Source organism: Crocodylus porosus, unplaced genomic scaffold (assembly GCF_001723895.1).
Source record: "Crocodylus porosus isolate Cpor-Errol unplaced genomic scaffold, CroPor_comp1, whole genome shotgun sequence".
NCBI lineage: Eukaryota > Metazoa > Chordata > Crocodylia > Crocodylidae > Crocodylus > Crocodylus porosus.
In genome coordinates, this window is record NW_017728931.1 from 43,510,486 (window position 1) to 43,531,736 (window position 21,251).

At 42.7% G+C, this 21,251-nt stretch overlaps 1 protein-coding gene across 3 annotated transcripts in view; it reads left to right on the forward strand.

The window, feature by feature from the left end:
* The window catches only part of TBXAS1 (thromboxane A synthase 1), a 363,475-nt gene that overhangs the window by 189,976 nt on the left and 152,248 nt on the right, over positions 1-21,251 (forward strand). For all 3 annotated transcript variants that reach the window (XM_019544728.1, XM_019544725.1, XM_019544726.1), the window contains exon 6: positions 5,975-6,091. In XM_019544728.1, the coding sequence (XP_019400273.1) occupies positions 5,975-6,091 (117 nt within the window). The remainder of the gene's footprint in view (positions 1-5,974; positions 6,092-21,251) is intronic.

Consider the following 21,251-nt stretch of genomic DNA (forward strand, 5'->3'; position numbering starts at 1 on the left):
CCTTGCCCTCATTTTGTTTTTCTGCCATGCCGGCACTCTGGCACCTTCCAAAGTAGGCATTATGGTGTGTTTTGGCACTCCAGCCAAAAAACGTTGCCTATCCCTGTGATACAGGCTAGACACCATTAAGTATCAACTTATGAAATAGCTGAGCTATGAAAGATCTCTGGAGTTGACATTTGCTTCAAAATGTTTTCAGTTAGAGCCATAAAAAAATTCCATGTTAGAGATTTTCATCTACCAGAGAATTTCTCCAGTTCAATTTAGTTTCAAGCTGTGTGCTTAGAAATAATACTGTGCCAGTCTTTCCCCTCGAGTTCAACAGTGGCCCTACAGTATTTTTTGTAGTCTGAGTTTTAATGGTCAACAAGGATTCACACAATAACTTCAGTATTGCTCTGTGATGGCAACAGTCCCTTGATATGAAGAAGACAGTCTTCCAATAAATAGGGGGGTCATCGGAGAGCTTCGAGCTGGCCAAAGAGGCCGATCTGAGTTCCATGTGTTTGGCTGCAGACATGGCAAATAGTTCCAGGAGGAAGGAGTGGTTAGTTGGTTTGAGATAGTTTGGTAAAGTATCTTGGTTTTTCTGAAGTTTACAGTGAGTCCAAGCAATTCACACGTTTCATAGAAGTTATCAAGAGTGGTCTGGACTCTTCAATTGAGTGGGCACACATGACACTGTTGTCAGTGAATTGAAGATTAGTAATGGAAGTGTTGGTTTTCTTGGGTTTGGGACATAACCCTTTAATGTTAAAGAGATTCCCATCCATGGACTGCTGGGAACTGACTCCAGATGGAAATCTGTCAGCAATGAAATGCAGAATAGCTGTGATATAGATGGAAAAGAATGTTGGTGCAGTCACACATCATTGCTTCACTCTAGTTCTAATAATGAAAAGCACAGTTTTTGAGCCATTGCTTAGCACTGTTGCTGTCATGTCATCATGAGGGAGTCTGATGATGGTAACAAATTAACAGGCATCCACATCTCATCAGGATCTTCCATGAATTCTTAGTTAGGTCAGTGAAGACTATGTAAAGATTTTGATATCGATGGGCACTTCTGCAGCTGTCTAGCAACAAGACTCGTATTTATTGTACATCTGTGTGGAGTGGTCTGAAATGACATTGAGATTTGTTTAGAATCTCCTTAGCAAGGAAGACAAGTCTACTGAGAATACAGGTGAAGATCTTCCCAGACAGGAACAGGAGTATGATGCCATGATAAATGCTGCAACCCGGCCTATCTCCTTTCTTTGATATGATAATGATTTTGGCATCTCTTCAGTCACTGGGAATCTGTTTATGTTTCCAGGTTTGCATTATAACGACATGTAGTTGTTGAGAGAGCTTGTTTTCCTATTTCTTATAAATTTCAGCGGGTATTTCATCCGGACTACACGTTATGCTGTTCTTCATCTACCTAATGGGTTTCAAGGACTCTTGATAAGTTGTTGGATCTGCAAAGTAGTCTTTAATGGGGTGTTGTGTAATGGCTTTGGTGTTGTCTTCAGCATTAGAATCTTGGTTCAGGAGCTCTTGAAAGTGCTCTTTCCACCATGCATTTATGGTAGAGTTGTCTTTAAAGAGCACTGTTCCACCCTTGGACATCAGAGGGGAGACTTCTTAAGTGCTTGACCCACAGATTGCTTTGGTTGCAATGGGGGTAGGGGGGAAGGGAGGGGAGAGAGTACTCTGTAAGACTAGGGGAAGTAAATGCCAGTTATGAATGGCTTTGCAGAATTTGGCAGGCCAGGAATTGATTTTTGGGAGGATGGTGCTTGGCAAGAGACTGCTCTCTACCACAGCACAATACAAATCGACTTCAGAGAGCACAAAACTGACGGGCTCATCAGGATCTCTCACTGACACCATGGCTGTGACTTGAATATGGAGCTGGGTTCCCAAATTTGTTTCCTCTTTATGAAGAATCTCAGTATTTGAAACCTGAATGTTACACACTGTTGGCACAGATGTGGGTGTTATAGAATCATAGAAAGTTAGGGGTGGAAGGGACCTTAGGAGGTCATCTAGTCCAGCCTCCCACTCAAAGCAGGACCATTTCCAACTAGATCATTTCAGCCAGGGTTTTGTCAAGCCAGGTCTTAAAAATTTCCAAGGATGGAGATCCCACAACCTCTCTGGGTAGCCTGCTTCAGTGTTTTACTACCCTTCTAGTGAGAGAGTTCCCCCCCTACCCTGCCCTGCATCTGCTGGAGCATGTGTATAACCTCCTGGCTTTTTTAATTGCCTATGAAGCCTCATACTGTTGATGCTACCAAGCAATATCATGGTTTTCTGAACTGCATCCAAATTTCTTTCTCCCTCCCCACCTCCCTTTTGCTGTGACAGGGAGTGTCAGTTACCCCCATAGCAGCATCCGTCCACTTTTCTTCAGTTCCTCATAGGATTCACCCTTGATTTCAGGTTCTGCATGAGGGGAAAGGATAGGCAGAGATCAGTTGTTCAGTATTTAAGTAATAACAGATGTCATATTAATATAATAGGTATTTGATTTCACAGTTTTAAGAGAAGTTACAGTGTCTTATCTGATAATGTGTAGTAATTTTTTTCTTGTGATCAGAACTGCTCAATTGCAGCTTCTACCATTTCCATTTTGTGAAAGCCTACACTTCATCCTTTATAAGATACTTCAGGCTCATTCTCAAAGCAAACTCATTTTCCTCCCTGCTATGTGAACCCCTAATGCAAGTTATGCAATTAGCAAGAAAGTGTTTGCAGGAATGATAAGGAAAACTTGACAAATGAAATAGTTTCTACAGGGTCAGTTCTGTGGCTGCTCCACTAAATAAAAGAATGCTTTCATGCCCAATTTAAAGATGCAATAAAATAATATAATACCAGAATTTTTCCTTATTTTAAAAGTTGTGTGCAGGAGATCGTGCACAAAAACTTACGTTAAGCATCACAACATGGATCTCTAAAATGAGAAGGGAATACCCAACTTAAGACAGGTTATGCAATATTAATTTGGCATTTTGTCCATCTGCATTGTAGTGCAGATGGTACATTATTACATGACTACGTGCTGTTTTTCCGGAAGACCCTTGCTTCATTCAGCAAACAGGATGGATGGTGGTCACATGGTGAGTGATTCTGGAAGGTTTTTTGTTCTAATGTTACTGTTCAGCACGTGGCTCAAGATCTTATTTGTGGTACACTAATCAGACCTTGTTTTGAAGAGACAAAATCTCATGAGCAACCCCCTAATTCTGTTGTGTTCATTACTACTGTATATGAGTGCTTCACAAATTAATTGATGTTATGCCATTCTGAGGGAAGGTATTATCCCCATTTCACAGTGCATTTCACAGATGTGAAACTGAGGCTTAGAAGAAATTATGGTCAAAGAGCAGTCACAGCTGTTTAGGTACACCTAGGACCTAGGCTTTTAGAGCAGTCCACTGTACATTTTCAAAGAAAAGCTCCTGTTGACTTCAGTTGCATCTGTTAACTGTTTCACATTTCTGCAAAGCAGACACAGTGGTTTCAAGTTGGAAACTAGGAGAGAGGAAACACGCAATAAATGGCCACTTGGGAAAGGTTTGATTTAGGGGACTTGCGTGGTGATAAATAGGAACTCTGTGATGGCAGAGGTAGGGACATAATCCAGTTCTCCAGGGCATTCATTTATCTTAACCACAAGATCATCCTTTTTTTCCCTGCAGCCCCCTCCTCATTCCTTGCACAGACCTTCCACCATCTGCAGCAAATGAAGCAGGAGTTCTACAGACAGCAACCTCTCTCAGTGCACAGCTCTGATTTATTCCCACAGCAGGTCTATTCTGTGCATGGGAGGGTTTTGTGGAAACCATAAAATAGAGAATTAGTTTAAAGGTATAGATAGTAGGGCTGTGCGAAGCTACAGTAGTCAATTTGATTAGGAGGAAATTTGGCCTGATTTGGGGACCAAATCTTTGAATCGAATCGGGAGACCAATTAAAAGCTGGCAAGTGGTGGCAGCGCAGAGTCCCCACTCCCAGTGGTGATGCAGGCACAGCAGCACTGGAAGCGGGGGCTCTGCCCTGCTGGCGCAGGGGGTTCGGGGTGCGGGTTTGGCAGCGCTTCGAATGGGTTTCTACCTTGCTGCCACTTCCCCACTTCTGTCCGGAGCAAGCTGCACCTGCACTGCGCCCCCACCTCCCCTGCGCTGGCTGAGCAGCGGGGCAAAGCCCCCACCTCCCCTGCGCTGGCTGGCAGCGGGGCAAAGCTCCTGCTCCAAGTGCTGCTGTGCCCACATTCTGCCCCCCTTCCCAAGTAATGTCCCCTCACCCCAGCTGAGCAACTTGTCCCAACCCCAATCCCTCCCTTCTTCATGACCCTTCCCTCTGCCCTCTGCCAACCCCAACACACTTACCATCTGGAGGCAGCTGTGTCATCTGCCTGTTTGGTCTATGTCTGAATCTCTGAAGCAGCCCCAAATATTTTGGATCTGATTGAGCTGAATTGAATCAGGACAGTGACTCAAATCTCCGAATTGAATCACTGTCCTCCAAATTGGCCGAATCTGAATCCAAAGGGAATACTTGTCACTTTGCACAGGCCTAATAGATAGATGTGCAAATTATACATAGTTGAAAGTGGTAGGGATGCTGGGCTTACTGTACATCAGCTATTTTATGTATCCATTCCTATTCCATAGTAAGTGAAAGCTAAACTGGAGCAGCTTACCTCCAAATTAAACAGGAATGCGCTACTCTGGTTTAGCTTTCATTTCCCATGGGATAGGAACAGATAAATGAAACTATTACCGTGGAGCCCTATATATGTTATAATCTGCCACTGCCCCCTGCCTTTTAATTTGGTTTAATTTATCTACCCTAAAAGTGATTTGTAAAGGGAGCTGAGAAAACTCTTTCACTGTCAACAGTATGGATGTGAATAAGGTGCTCCACGTCTGTCTAAAATGTATTTATTTTTGATCTCGGGATGATGAGTCCTAACCTGGGTCATAGGCTCCTCACTCTGTATTCCTATTGGCAGACAACCTACTGGTGTTCATAGCTAGCCTGTACACTGTCAGAGTAGTGCCATTAGTTTACTACAGTGTCTGGCATTGCCAGGTACTTCAGAATATTACATTAAACCGTTTTGCAGCACAAAATATACTCACAGATTTTACAAGACTTATGCAGTGTAGCAAGCCAGACATTCCTTCCCATACCACTTTATTCCAAGTTGACTGGCACAATTTTCTCTAGTGGGATTCCATAGTCGATTAGGCAGTACAAATTAGTGGATGTTGTGGGCATCCTCTGAATGGAAGTGAATACAATGTAACATACAGGAGGGAAAAGGCATCTGTTGGTCTAATAACTGATCAGATATTTCCATAGTAGTTCCGATCCTGACCTCATTATTCAGAGGGAACTCCCGTGACAACACACCTAACAAGTAGAATTTTGCTTTCAGGAAGGACTTGATTAGCTCTCTTGCAGTTACATATGCTGAAGAGTCCCAGAATTAACCTACCGGACTGACATACTAAGTATAGTCTAGAATCATGTCACCCATCAGGATCTTGGTAGGGAGCATCTGGCACCCATTTTGAAAAAGGAAGGAATCGCCATCTTTAGAAGGACATATACTCAGAGAAACTGGGGTTCTGCAGAAAATGTTGGCAATTGAAGAGTGTCAGAAATTACAAAACATGATGTGTCTGAGAATATAGTGCTAGGCTAGTTCAGTATCTTTGAAGGAATACACTGAAGAAGAAATCGGTGTGATATTTCAGCTCAGTGTTTGTCTCAATATCCCAATCCTATTGTTCACATTAGGTAGCTATTGACTTTACTAGAATGATTGCAAGGCAAATGACTAGGTAGGTTAAGTTATATCACAAGGGTACCAGAATCATTCTAGGGTCTTGTAATTTTTGGTGAAACTAGATTGGTTTTCATTCCACTTGTTTAACTCCCCACGTCTGTATTTTTTTTCTTTTTTGATTTAGACACCAGGGCTAGTTTCCAAGCCGGTAGTTGACAGCATTCTCTGTCTGCGTGATCAAAGATGGAAGGCGGTCCGGAGCATGTTGACCCCAACCTTCAGTGCTGCAAAACTGAAAGAGGTAAGATACAGCATGGAAAACTACCCTCTTCTAAAAGTGATCATGTTTTCTCCATTGGGAGCATCTGTCCTTGTAGCCTGCAATTTAAGCGTATGTAAATTAGGGCTGTGCGAAATTTTGCTGGCCATTTCATTCTGACACTGTTTCGGCCAATTTCAAGGTTGAAACAGCAAAATCAAAAGAAAACAAAGCTGGTCGAAATAGCCTCAGAACAAAACAAGGTTGGTTCAAACATTTCAACCATAAGCTGGGGATGAGAAGTCAGTCCAGCTGGGCTGACTTCCCATCCCCAGCATGAGATCTGGCACCCTCATCTGCTTGATTGCGCTGGGGGCAGGAGGCTGCCCAGCTGGGCTGCTTCCCAGGGCCCGTGCTTGATTTCTTGGGCCTCCCGCCTCCAGCATGATCAAGTGCGGGGCCCCAGGAAGCAGCCTAGCTGGGCTGCCTCCTGCCCCCAGCGCAACCTAGTGGAGGCACCGGGAAGCAGCCCAGCTGGTCTGACTTCCCACCCTGAGTGAAACTCAAAATGGTGTCAAAACAGCCTTTCTGTTTCGATGGAACAGAACAGCTGTTTCAACTCGAAATGAAATTCGATACAAAACACTGTTCCCTCGAACTGTTGAAACTCAAGGTGAAACGGAACAGTGCCATTTCGCACAGCCCTAATGTAAATAACCACAAATTTGGTATTGCCAGAGTATTCGCACCCCGATACATGCCACACATGCACAGTACATTTCAGTTCCTCAACTGGTGCTAATTAAATCCAAGAAGAGGTTTTTTCCCCCAGTCAGCATGGGGGAGGGGAAAAGGTGGGGAGCAGGAACCTTATCTGAGGTTTCAGTACCAGCCTGGGGCACGTGGCATCACAGATCTGGCTTCAGCCCTCAACCCAGAACTGAAGATGGAGCTGAGACACTACCTGCCACAGACCAGGGTGGATCAGAGTGTAGAGGAGGGGGGATGTACTAAGGAGATTGTGGGGGAGATCTGCAGTATGCTGCTTGAGGCCGAGTATGAAGGAGATGGCACTGCCTGTCCCCACCCCACTTATCTTCCTGGCCAGGTCTGGAGTTGCTGCTGGGGCTGGGCCCAGTGCCAGGGCTTCAGACTGCCCTGGAGCTTGAGCCAGAGCTGCTGCAGAAAGTAAGCATCAGGGAGCAGGGGGTGGACATCAGGATGGACAAGTGTCAGGTAGCAGGCACAGGCATGTAGGGGGCAAGTGGAAGGGGGAAGACAGAGGTGCAAGGGGAAAAGATCTGGCCTTTCAGCCCTTGCTGCTGCTTTCCCCACTGCAGCAGTTGGGGGGTGGGGGGTGAAGTTGAATTTAAGAGAACCCTCCAATAATTACCTTTTATATAAGGAAAAGGGTAACACATTTATAGTTTTCCATGTATGGAATCTAATTATTAGAGGGTCATCTTGAATTTGAATGTGTCTTGGATTTGGGTAAATGTGGTAAGTCCGTTGACTTCAGTAGAGCTATGCCAATTTCAGTTGGCCTTGATCTGATCCTGTAATTTACTCCGGCAAGAAATCAGCTTGCTCATAAGAATGTAGAAATTAAAAAAAAGAAAAGAAAAGAAAAACAACCTTTTATTTTCAAGAAGCAGCTGCTCTGATTGACTGAAGTGCAGAAAAGGTTATGGCTCCTAATCAGAATTTAGCTTTTCAGTACTTGCAAAGTCAGCAGCTTTCACTTCAACACACAAACCTTTTCAGCCTTTTTTCATTTCCTTTCCTTTTTATTCTTTAATCCTTTGATATAATAAAATAAGTCACTGGAACAGAATGTCATTGCCCGATAAATACCTCTGGCTGAAAATAAATGTCTCAGCAATGACCTGCTGCTAATTTTCTATAAATGCCCCAGCATTTATCTAGCAGTGGGAGACCATTACTCTGTGACAAAGTTCTAGTCCATTGACACAATATCTCTTAATTAAATGCAGAGTAATGATTGACTGGTCAAATTCTTCTTTTCAAAAAAAAAATCTTCCGTTTTGTATTTATGCTGAAAAAGAAATATTCCTCACTCTGGTGCCCAGTCCTTGCTTGTAAAATTTTCCACTGGGCAGACGCTTGTGTTGTTTTGACATGCCTCTGTCGAAATCCACAGTAACATCTAAATGCGTCTGGCTCCTTTAGCTCTATAGACAGCAGTTGCTTAGCAACACCAGCTGTCACCTCCTTATTATGGTAAATTCTAATTGGCCATAAGCCTGGCAAGGACCGCTGATTAATCAGAACTGACAATATCATTGGTTATGCACCTAGACATTGACTCTGCCACTCACTTGATAGCAAATTTCATAGACACTGGGATTTTTAAATATTCAAAAGATTGTTCAGTAATGGTATGGCTGAAGACAAGAGTTTTGCATTTCCTTAGCTAAAATTAATCTCTGTTACTGCAGGTCATCAACACAGAACAGTTCAGTTATTTTGCTGTTAAACTAACAAAACGTAAAGCCACTCACCCCATGGTTTGTGCAGAGCAACCCCTGCTGACTTCAGTCAGCCGTACTTAGACAGCAAGATTCCTTGGAAACATTGCTTTGTAGAGGTGCATATATGTGATTCTGTATAGGGGGTTGCAGAGTCAATTATTAAGGGGCAGGAATAAGGGGAGAATCCTTGCTCCTTTTGCTGCTTTGGTAGTAGAGCAACACCACTGGAAGAGACGAAAGCAGAGTACAGACTGGCATCTAGTACCTAGCTCATATGTAAAAAAATGTCACATTTATTAGCTTTAACCATACGTTCATTTCCAAACTGTTTGTTAACTAGAAAAACCTCACTTATCCTACTCTGCCAGAGAAGATGAGGAGGGGAGTGAGTAAAGAATTCTGTAAAATCTAAGGAATCAGAGGAGAGCATTCCTGGGAAAATGTTGCCTCTGTTCATGCTTGCGTGTGCGTGTGTGGAATGCCCTTCACCCTTTCCATAAAACATGTTATCTCCTGTTTAGGGGATCCCCACATGTATCTTAAATTAGCTTGTTTAGTTGCATCAGCATTGTTCAGTGTCTATTCTGTTTCTACTGCCTCTGTGCTTGCTTGTTTCCAGTAGAAAATGATGCATCTGGGGGCTGTGTTTTCCTGGTAGGGGTGTTCTTCATTCTCTTAGATGACTGTGTGTGAAATTAAATAACCTTTGAATGTGTATGCTTCTCAGCCCTGTATGTCGTTTTAATGCAGAAAAGTGATGGTCTGTTCAGGGATTTGAATTTAATGTGATTTAACTCCTCCTTCACACACGCCTTTCAACACTGCTTAATTTAGCAGTCATAGCAGGATTTCTCAAAGGAAATCAGTGCTCCTTCATTGTTACCCTCCCTTTTTCTTAAGCATCCTGTATTTAGTGCTTCCTACAGACCATCTGAAGTATTGCAGGGAAAGAAATACTTTTAGTTACTGACTATATTCTGGCAAGGTGTGAAGCTCAGAGCCCTTTTATGTAATCAGTCCTGTTGTTTTTTCCATTATAAACTTTTCCCTCCTCCAAAGAGTTACTTACATGCAGTTTTGGCATCTAAAAGCCTAGGCAAATTGTTTCTTTCATTTTCACCACACTAAACCTAAACATCACAGCTTGGTGTTTTGGAGCCATATCTAGGTTGACCTTGTAGAAGCCTAAACAGGACTTAGGCCCAATTCAGGCACTTAAGTCACAAAGGGCAATCTAGATCAACCCCAGAGCTGCAGCTCCAAAACTGCTTAGGTGCCCAGACTAGGGTTACTGTGTGTGCTTAGTGATTCAGCCACATAGACATCTAAGCATCTAACCCTCCTTAATCTCTGTTGTGATGCAGATCATTGTGAGAAATGTCTAGGTTGTGACTAAGGCCCTGATTCCTTAAGTAGAGACAAAGCATGTGTAATATGCTTTCAATGTGAAATAGTTATATGCAGTTCATTCCAAATGCCATGACTGATAGTAATGATGATGTCCATCATTTGGCCCAGTAGCTTAATGGGAACTAAAGTGAGATACGTAGGTTCTCGGTTTCTCTCACCTTGAAGGGTTTGAACCTTCATCTCCCACTTGCCAGGAGACTACCCATATCAGCATATAAAATAGACTGGCAAGGACACTTTATCCTTCCTATTGAAGCTGGACCTTTTGGCAGCCAGGACTGCATGAGTCATGGGATCAGGTAGAGAGCAAGTAAGAAGGAGCTTGACTGGGTAGGCTAATGGTTAGGGCACCCTTGGGGAGGAAAGTCCTAAATTCCATTCTCTGTGGAAGACCTTGCATTTGTGTCCTGGTATGCTAATAAACTGTCCTGCAGCATTGACAGAGACAGCAAAAATTCCCATTGGTGTTGGGAAGTTACACATTAATGTTGTAGATTACAGCACCACTCTGAGGAGACCAGCATCTGGTGGCATGCTGTAAGTATGCAAACAGATGTCGCCCTTGTGTCACCATAAAAAAGTTTATGGAGGAACAAGCTGTAAGCAAACAGACATCCTTCCTCCTTTTTGCATTCCATGTGCCCAAAAATGTTGCTGCTACTAAAGGTAGTCCCAATTTGTTATTCCTTATGGGGAAGACACCTGTTTGCTTATTGCATGCCCTGAGAATCCTAAAAGGGATTCCCATGGTACCTCACTGACATGCCCTGTCTTGGAGCACAGCAGCTGACATCATTGTCCAGCAGGACTGGGCCCCTGAAGCCCCAGGAACTGACCCTACATGACAATAACCCCAGGCAATGGCTATAACCACCAGTGAAGCTGATCAGCTGTGCTGGGACACACCCTGGCACAGCTGATCCCATTCCACAGATAACATCTTATTTTCTAGGAAAACAGGGAGTGTGCAGCCTCCTATAGGGCAATAGCATAATGACTCTGCGCCACATACAACAATGTGACTTAGACAAATTGCACGTGAAACTGTATTGCTGCCACTAGAATCCTGGTCCTTCTGTTTCAAAAGCACAGACTTCCCATACCAACTATGAAGATTTATTTTAGTTCAAGTAATAAATCTGCTCTTTATCCAGGCTAGCCACTAGGGGAATAATGCCATATACACAATGCTGCCATCTTGCCATAGGGCTCAGGCCAGTGTGCCTTCTCATGGGAGCAGTTTTTCTTTTTGGTTAACTAAGAAGGCCTGGATTTGACTCTTCCCTTCATCTTGCATTTTTTGAGGCAGGGGCATAATGTCATTAAGAAACTTGCTAAGCAAAGTTGAGGAATTTCACCCAACTGTACGTTAGGTCCATGAAAAAAAATTACCAAAATCCCAGACTTTAAACAGAGAACTACAACCAAAAAGGTTAAAACTGGCTTATGTTGTGAGCAGCTGAAAACAGGTAGTTAAACAATTGTTAGGCAGTCACAATAAAAATTACAGCCTGTGTTATGAGAATTGGCTTTTATTGTTTTTCAGAATTTTCCATGAGGCTTCTATATCTTTCCTACTCAGTCTCCCAACTTTCTTGCACTAAGAGTTGAATACTATTTGAATGTTGTTTTTTTAATAGAGTTCCATATGCTGTGCTATCTCCCTTTTAATTTCCTTTTTCTAATGAATGCACAAAAGCTAGTAAAACAGTTCACTCTTCTTGGATGAGGTTTTAATGCTTAACAACATTAGACATTCAGACACCATAACTGTGAGCGAAATGATATAAAAAAGAGAAATGCTGAAGTTCCAACACTGCAATCAGACCTGCTAGAGTTCTATGTGCAGCCCATCGGAGCTACTAATAGGGTTAGTCATTGATTGTAAGTTTTTTGGGATGGAGCTAATGTCTTCCTTTATGGTTGTCCAGAGGCCAAGAAAAGGAGGTATGTGACTGGGAGGTTATTGCACTGAGCACTACTCTCATACTAATAATAAATAAAATAGGAAAGAGCAAGTACTGGATGAGAAGTCAGGAGATCTGGGTTCTGTGCCCAGCTCTGCTGCTGACTTCCTGAATGACCTTGCAGAAAATCACTTAAGCCTCTTGTATCTCAATTTCTTCATCTGAAAAATGGGAATAATAATAGCTGCTTCACAAAGCTTTTTTTCCTAAGGTTTAGTTCAGTCATAATGTTAGTCAAACACTTTGAGGTCTTTGGAGAAAAGTGCCTTTATAAGTACAAAGTACCATCTACTGTTCTTAGGCCTTACCAGATACTGCATATTAAAGCATGAAAATATGTTAAGACGCTTGATCATGCTGTAGTGATCCTGGTTCCCTACTTAGCATTTCTTGATAAAAATAATGAATGATGATCTCACAGTTCTGCCCCCTTGTCAGGGTTGATAAATAGCTCTGCTCTCTCTTACAGCCAACACCAGCAGAAATCTATTGATTTTTATTTATTCTGATTGTGCTGCAGTTCTCTTGTCATCGCCTATCAGGATACCTGCAGTTCTTTCCACCACTGTCACCCATTCAAACCAAAAAATTAAAGAAATGTGCGCCATGTAATGTGGTGTTGTCCTCAGCAGTCTGTGAGGGGGGAAGGGGCTGGATTTGATGCTGTTCTTCCACTTGAGGTGGGTTGCAGCACAGACTTTGTGATGTTCCAACAGAAACCACGGAAACAAACCCTCTTGCAGAGCAGCCAGGTCAAACTAATGGGTACAGTCTGACTGTGAGAGTTGTAAGTCTGGGGCCCTTCTAGATGTTCAGGTAAAGGTGTGATAGGATCTGGTGTGTGATCCAAGTGCATGGCAGGAGGCATGATTGTGGGATCCAGCAGCAGATCCTGTTACACCTTTATCTGAACATTTCCATGCTGCTGTAGCTGTAAGCCTCCTCAGTTGACCAGGCTTGCAACCAGGGCAGCATTTCACACACTGCCGTGACTGAGAGTCCTGCCATTGATGGGACTCCCGGCTGCCACAGTGTCCCAGGTACTGTCACAGATGCGAATCCCAGCTGTATCCCACACATCGCTGCGGTTGCGAGTCCCACAGCTGACGGACCTCCCAGCTGCAGCAGCGCCCCACACATTGCTGTGCAATAAGTCCTGCAGCTGACAGGACTCACAGGGCACTGCCATGGCTGGAAGTCTCATCAGCTGTGGGACTCACAGCCGTGGCAGCACATAGTGCAACCCTGTTGCTTGGAGCCCTGTCAGCTGACAGGTTTCCAGCTGCCATATCGTGTTACACTGCAAATTAAAGCTGGATGGAAATGTGGAGAGGGAGCCTGGGAGGAGCTCAGTAATGCACTCAAACTTCTTATATATTTATTAGCCAAAGACACTGGGTAAGTGTCCCTTAATATACAGTAGTACTGCTCAGCAAGATAATGTTGCTTTTTACTAGAATATACCTATATATGCTCTATACAATTTGGGCATCTGGAGTAGTTTCCCCATGTCTTCATCTGTCATTAGGAAAAGCTATCCCACTATTACAAACAGCGAATGGCATATTGAATTGGTTTTAAAGATAAATTGTTTTTCTCTGACTTTTACTTACATTTCTTCTTTTTTTCTTTCCTGCCCTTCACAGATCATTGATATCACTGAAATCCCAGCATCAGGCCCTTCATTTGGGGGTCTGGCTAGCTAACTGCAAATGCATTCAGTGCCTCTTTACAAGGGAGGGAAGTTGGTATGAGCCTGCCAAATAATACCAGCCTTTGACTCTTTGTATGCTCCCGCTTAAGACATCTCCCTGGTTTTTTCCCTTGGCTCTACCTATCTTTTTTCCCCCTTGGTCAGCTCAACTAATGTGGAGTTTTTGTACTGTAGCCTCTTGTTGCCAGGATTAGGAGACAGAGTCCTTAGAACAGGAGCAGGCAGTTATTTCAGGCAGAAAGACGCTTACTGAGTTTTGGCAAGCTATCGAGGGCCACATTACAGGCAAAATTTTCTAAATTTTGTGGGGGCCCTGTGGGCCAGATAGAATGGCCTGGTGCGCTGCATTTTGCCCACCCCACCTTAGAATGAGTCCCACCATCTTTTCTCAGGTGCAGCTTTACCTACCTGCTGACAGCATTTCAGCACCAGTTCTTCAGGGGCATATCGTTCTTCTCTCTTTTGCTCAGGGCCTAATACAAGGATCATTAAAGTTAATGCAAATCTTGCTGTTTCTTTAATGGATGTTGGAACAATTCCGGTGTCCTGAGTGGGTGCTACATGCTCCCATGTTTCTCAGCCCTATTCCCAGGAAAGGTAACCTGCCTATAAAATTAGACAAAGTGCCTGGTAGGTCAGCATAAAGTGTTGGTGGGTCACAGTCAGTCAGTTTGGTCCTGGTGCTCCCACGGCATTGAATTTATAAGCATGTGTGCATAAAACTCTGTAGATAGCAGTCACTGCAGTAACTAAGAGATGGGGGTCACAATCTGAGGCCTCTGTATAACAAAGTGCATAAGCATGCACGTTGCTAAACTGGGACATGAATGACAGGGATGCAAAGAAATATTAATAGTTGTCTCATTGACTGAGTGCCATCCATCCTGGAGACTGAATGAGGCAGGAAGTCTGTAGGTCTAATAGTGCCGGGTAGCGTAATTAAAGACTGTCATAATCCATACGTGCAATGAGGCAGAAATAATGTTGCACAGACCTTAACTCTGGCATATCCAAACTTTTGAATGTTTGACTTTGCAACATTTGTAAGATTCTTTTGTTATGGTATTTTTGGTATAGTATCTGTCCATATATGAAACATGGGCAAGCATGAACTAAATATCTATGTGTATATACACATGCATTCTCACACACTATAATAAAATTGTTTAAAATCTTACAGTTTAGCTACATATATTTTCAGGTGGGTTTGGTTGTACCCTCTATCCTTAAGGTTGTTCTGTATTACCCATTAACAGGGCCAAAGTGTATAACTTTGTCAAAATTTAACTGTTTAAACTGTAATTGTTAAATGCTGGAAGTTTGCCTTTGCCTCTGCCTTTGCCTGTCCCTCTGGCTGATTTTTTTAATTTATTATTTAAATGTAACTGAAAACTGGTCAGCAATTTCTAAAAATGAGACGGGAAAATAAATTGTTTTGGTCATGTTAACAAATTCTGGCAAAATGTTTGAGTAGCGTTAGCATCCCCTTGATTTAAAGCAGAGTCTTGAAATTTGACAGTGTAGTAGCTTTTGTGTCGAGGGAATTGTGAGTGACCCTGGCACGGGTAGCCTGGGTAGATCACTTAGGTTGGGGAGCTGGAGTCAGGCACCAGATTCAAGATTGCAGGAACAAAGTCAGAACCAAGTTTAGGAGCCAAAGGCAGGATTAGGTGTGAAAATCCAGTGGCACAGCATGGCAATCTCTGCCTGTCTATGATAGGCTTATAAAGGGCAGGGCCCTCTTCCTGTAGCCCTGGGGGATGACTCAGCTTACTCCCTGACTCCTGCCAGTTGCCACCTGGGGCTGGATCCTCTCCAGCTGGGCCTGCGCTCATTACAGATGTTTTGTCAGCCTTGTGAAGCTCTACCTAATTTGGCAGGACTGTGAGTCTTCATACAGCCGGTTCACACAGGCTCCATAGATGTTTGATGGACCTTCATAACAAGTCTTCAGTGATTCTGTCTGCAATGTATAGACTCAGTCTTGCATCAGAGCACCAGTTTCTCTCCAATTCTGTACCAGGCTGCTGTTGGTAGAGATATTGTTTCTTTTGTGCTGTTGGTGCCTTTCCATCCAAGTAGAGTGGAGGAGGAAGCTGCCCAATGTGAATGCAGAGGTGGCAAGGTATAAAAGGAATATTTTGGGACAAGGAAGGAAACTGGGACCCAGCTGGGCAAGAAATCTAGGACTAGTAGGATGGGGCACAGGAGATGGAATTGGTTGGGTGAAGACTGAGTCTGAGAGCCAGTAATGTGAAGGAAAGGTGGTAGGGTAAGTGGAGACAGATCTGTCAAGGAGTAAGCTGTAGGGGGAGATTGTGAAGGTACAATATTGAATGAGAAACCTGGGAGAGAGATTGAGATGGGAGACAAACGAGGATGGCAAATGTGGAAGGAGGGAAAGGGAACTAGAAGCCAGAGTGGGGGAACAGATGGATTGGGTGATGACTGGAGCAAGTGGGGTAGAACTGGAAATGACTGGGCAAGGAGACTGGGAGTACAATGTGAAGGCAGAAGGTTGTTAAGAAGCAGTCAAGTCTTTGGGGGACTAGGGGAGAAGGCATAATGGGCAGAATAGTTTGTGCCCACTAATGCATGTTCCCCACCAGGACCTGGAAAGGAACCCAAGGTTTCCAAGTTTTGCCTCTTCTTTTGTGTCAACAAACCATCATGAACCAAACTGTGCATGTCATTCATTTCTGGTGCTGGTCCACAGGCGGAAAGCTGCCAGAAGCTCAAGTGGCAGAAGCCAGTGTGCTGGTTTTAAAGCTTCCAGCCTAGCTCACTGGTGGTGTGGGTCTCAGTAGGATGCCCTATGACACAATACGTGGAGAGGGGTTCAGGTTGCTTCTTTAAAAACCTAGGAAATTATGCATGAAAGACTATTAATAATGTCATTACAGGTTCAAGTCAAGCACTCAAAAGTTAGGAAATGCTGGAATGAATGTTGCCTATAGAAGCTTAACTTATCCAGTGTTCATATGCATAAAATTTAGTTTTTAATTCCTTGATCATGTACTCTGTGTTCCAGAGGACTCCTGCCTAAGTCACCACACTGGATGGGTCCTGCTCATCAGTACTTTGTTGTATTTTGTTCAGTGTGTAGGTTTAGGCTTCATTTTACTGTGTGCTGTTGAAACCCTGTTCTGAATTTCTTCCTGGGCTTTTGTTTGAAACTCATCTCTATAGTATCTCAGTACTCCCTACATATTAATAGTGGCATTATCCCATTTTACAAATGGGGACCTGATGTAGAGTGCTTAAGATTAAATGTATTTGCTAATTTTGAATGCCATTTTGGGAGGCCTACAATCTGATTTTTCAGTGCTAAACACTAAATAATAGCTGATCTCTTCAAAGCACACCTCCGGTTGAATACAATTGTAGCCGTGAATTCTCAATATATCTGCATGTTAGACCTGAAAATCTCAAGTCAGGCATCCAGAAAACAGCAAACAGTGTATTACTGATCATCAAAAAGTTGGTTTTAGGAACTCAATTGTATTCAGAAAAAGACCTTCTGGCAGACGTAGGGTGAGAATCAAACTGTTCAAGGCAGCATGAAACTGTCTTAAATGTGAGAATGTCTTCTTCCTTCTTATAATTCTGTCATTCACTGTATTCATTACAACTTTTGCGATCAATGCCCTACAGACAACAGCTTCCTTCACCCCACAGCCCTCATCCTTACCTAGAGCAGGTGAGTCCTGGGCACTGAATGATGAAAGGCGCCTGTAGAAAAAAATGGCCTCTAATTACATAATTAAAGAATATGTTGTCATGTGTATGTGCAAAAATGCCAAAATAAAGCTGCACAGAAATCTTAATTCCACCATTTCCTAATTTTTGAGTGCTTGGTTTTGCACAAGTAGTGTTTTTCAAACTGTTTTTTTCTTTCTGTTCAATATGCTGGTTAATATTTATTTTATGTTGCTGTGGTTCATTTATTAATATTAGTTAAACAAATGGAAGATGAAAAGTGCTAGGTAAGTGCTAAGTATTATTTTTACTGTTCACCAGACCATATAATGCTCCCAGCTATATTGTAGTAATGACTGCCCAAGAGCAATGCATAGTGACCGTGTGAATATCTGAGTGATTATTGATGATGATACCCAGTTCTATGATATTGGCTTTTAATTGCAATTTTAATACAGAAAGTTGGCTGTCAAAGGCTGAAGCAGTTGTTATGGAAAATCACTGTCATGACATCATTTGGTTAGAAAATAATGGGCCCTTGAGTTGGCAAAGGGCATCTGGGGAGTCCTGTGGGCCTTCCCCCATGCGTCATGACAGGAGTTTTATATTCCTGAACTCCAGCTGACACCCTGTTGATTTACCCAACAAAAGAAGGATCGTGCAGCTCCCATCCTTAACCTCTGTAGTGGGGAGGAAGAATGAACAAGAGCAGCTGCTGCTCTCTACAAAGACAGATCATGCCATGGAAATGCTTCTTCCTACCTACAGGGGCCTGGGCTAGAGAGTCTCTAGACACTCCCATTGACATGGGGACTATGGGCAGCAGTACAGCTGGGTGATAAAAGGAGAGGGAAGGGAGTTTTGGGATTGTGAGGGTGTGGAAAATAATAGTTTCTAAAGAGATTAACTAATAAGACATGAAGCTAACCTGACCTTGGACATTTTGCTCATTCTTTTGTTTCAGAGAGGTTTTGAGTGCAAGTCCTTTGTGGTAGAGAATGTGTCATTTTTCTTCCTAGTTTGAGTGCTAATAATAAGGCAAGTAGTAATAATAAATACTAAGAATTCTAGCTAATTAGAGGAGTGTGACTGTGATGCCTTTGAGCAATACAGATCTCCCTGCATACTGCAGTATCAGAAACTAATTGTTGTTATGTGCCAAGCAATGTGTTGGCAGGATTACACAAAGAAACCCCAACCTCCAATGCTCTCCTTTGGCAGATAGAAATAAATTTGGATGCTGGGCTACTTTAGCCATTAGATAACTGGCAGATCAAATATTTAAAAGGAGCATATTGTTTAGCTTTCACTCCATTATGTTACTAATAGCCAATCAGAGGGCCCAGCAGCTTGAGCTTATTTACCCACCAACAGCAAAAAAAACCCCTTAAGTCATGCAGCTTGTGCACTCTGATTGGCAAACGATCATCTATAGAAGTGTAGTGTTCTCCAGGGCCATCTACTTGCTGTGTATATTGCTTTGCTATGTTTTCTAAAAAGTTTGAAGCAACTTCCTTCTTCCACCACCCTTTTTATTTAACTTGATTATTAAACAAAGAGCTTAAATTATTCCAAATTAATAAATGCCTCAGTCTGGGGTCCTTGTGTTCAGTTATCGTTAAGAAGTGCATGCCATCCCTAGGAAAAAAAATGCTTTTGCAGACTCCCTGTATAGTTTCCTCATGCAAATAATTGTCCTCTTAGGGCAGTCCTATCCCTCTGCATTTCCTGCACAGCCACAACAAATCAAATCCTCATGGACCTCTACATTTGCCCACAAAGTTATTTTATGGGTAGAAATAAAGAGTAACAATATTCTGAAACCTTAAAGGTTGGTAGAGTATGGGAAGTTCAGCAGTGCAGTGAGATTCATTCAAGCCAGCAATAACCTGTGCAGTGCTGAATGAAAAAAGATAAAAATAAAGGCAAGAAAGGGAAGATATAAAATTATCCCCATATCTTTGATAAAGAACTGTTAAAATACAGATTTTCATTTAATTCTTCAGGGTTTTTGTTCAGTAGAAGGGTTTAACCCGCAGATTGGAAAGCATTTTTCACCGGTCCTGTCAGTTTAACAACACGTTGATTCCTTTGAATCACTTGAGAAGAAGCTGTTTCCAGGAAACCTTTCTTGGGCTACCAAAAGGGTAAGAACGCTGCTTTATATTATTGGTTGTATCCCCATTCTCCACAGCTAGTGTTGCAGAGCGATCATCTGGATTCATCAGAACTCAAACACTCACCTTGCAGGTTTCCCATTATTAAGATTCAAATTAGCCTTGTTTTCAACTGCAGTAATAGTGACCTCTTTCTGAAAGCATCAGCATGGCCCCTCAGGAATGACTACAGATATTCCTGAGTCAGAATCATGCCTTCAGTTAAATGTGTTGGATGCTTGTCCATTGGTCTCTTGGCTGGTTATGCTTTTGCCCATGTGTTAAGATGGCACTGTTCCTGGGCGCAGTATTATGCCAGTTTCACAGAGGCAGAGGTGCCAAGCAAAGTGGACTTGGATGGGCAGCCTGCGTTGCTCCCATAGTGTAGTGAGAACATGCAGTAAGCTATCTTTTGTTTCTTTTGGTAGCAAGAATGTCCAACTAGAAGCATAAGCCTCTTGGCTTTTTTTCACATTTGTTTGCATCCACAAACCAAATTGAAATGAGCTACTTGGACATGAAGAAAAGGAAGCTGTAGGATTCATAGATGTGTGTGGCTCCAGATACTAGCAGCTTTTATTGCAGCGGCTGTCTGGAATAAGCACTGAGGACAATGATGCTCAAATTGTAGTCTATAAGGAGAACAGTTCATAGTCCCTGTGAAGAAAAGACTATAGCAGTTGAAGAGGATGTATTCATGTAAGGACTACAGCCAAAGGAGTAGTCAGCCCTCTACCTCTTCCACCCCCTGCTTCACTCCACTATGCATTTATGATTGGTGTCTGCTACCTTTTCATGTATAAAGAGATGTACATCAATACTGAATAAAGTCTTAGTCATTTTGCATGCTCCTCGTTTCTGTGAAAGAACAAGAGGGATGATTTTGCTGATAGCCATGACCAGGTCACAGTTAGATCCACAATTGACCATTGAAAGAACAGTGAGAACATTTTAATGGGCATTAAGTATGTATTGAGAGCATTTTTAATGGGTTTTAACTATGCATATGTCCATGTAGTAGCAATCATTATACCTGAGAATCCCTACTCCCAGGTTGAGATGACACTGTTCTCTGTAGTACCGTATATGTATATACCATGTAACAAAACTCATTGACTTCAGCAGGAGTCTACAGAGAAGTATTAGTTCTTACAGGCTTTTATCTTTGCAGGATTGTGACCATTGACAAGATGCACTTTCTATCGTGGAGATGGAAATATCAGATGAAATATACAGATGAAATATACCCTATCAGTTAGTCTTTATAAGTCACTATAGCTGCTTACAGATGTGAAGAAAAGTCCTCCAAAAGCTGCGCTTTACTTTCAGCTTGATGCACCCATGCATTGAGCACAGCAGAAATCCAGAGGCGGCATCATATTAGCTTGACCCGGCTTGCCCAATGTCTGTATAGATCGTGTACCACCCAATCTTTATAGATACTGGGGACCCAGGTCAAGCTAACGCGTTTCCTTTTCTGGAAAATGGTGGGGGGCACATTTCATGTCTGTCAGTGCCCCATTTGATTTGGTTTGGGGCACAATGGAGAAAGGAGAGGCTTGTCTTTATTTCTGACAACAGACTGTAGGCACAGTCACAGCTAGAAAGGAACCTGAATTCAGTGGGTATTCAGATAAGCCTTTGGGTTTCCTGACATGAATATAACCAGTGCAATAGCCAATTGGTACAGCTGGTGGATTCTCAGTGATGTCAGTCTTGAGAAACAAGGGACTTTTGCTGTTGACTTTTTATGCTTCTATTTCT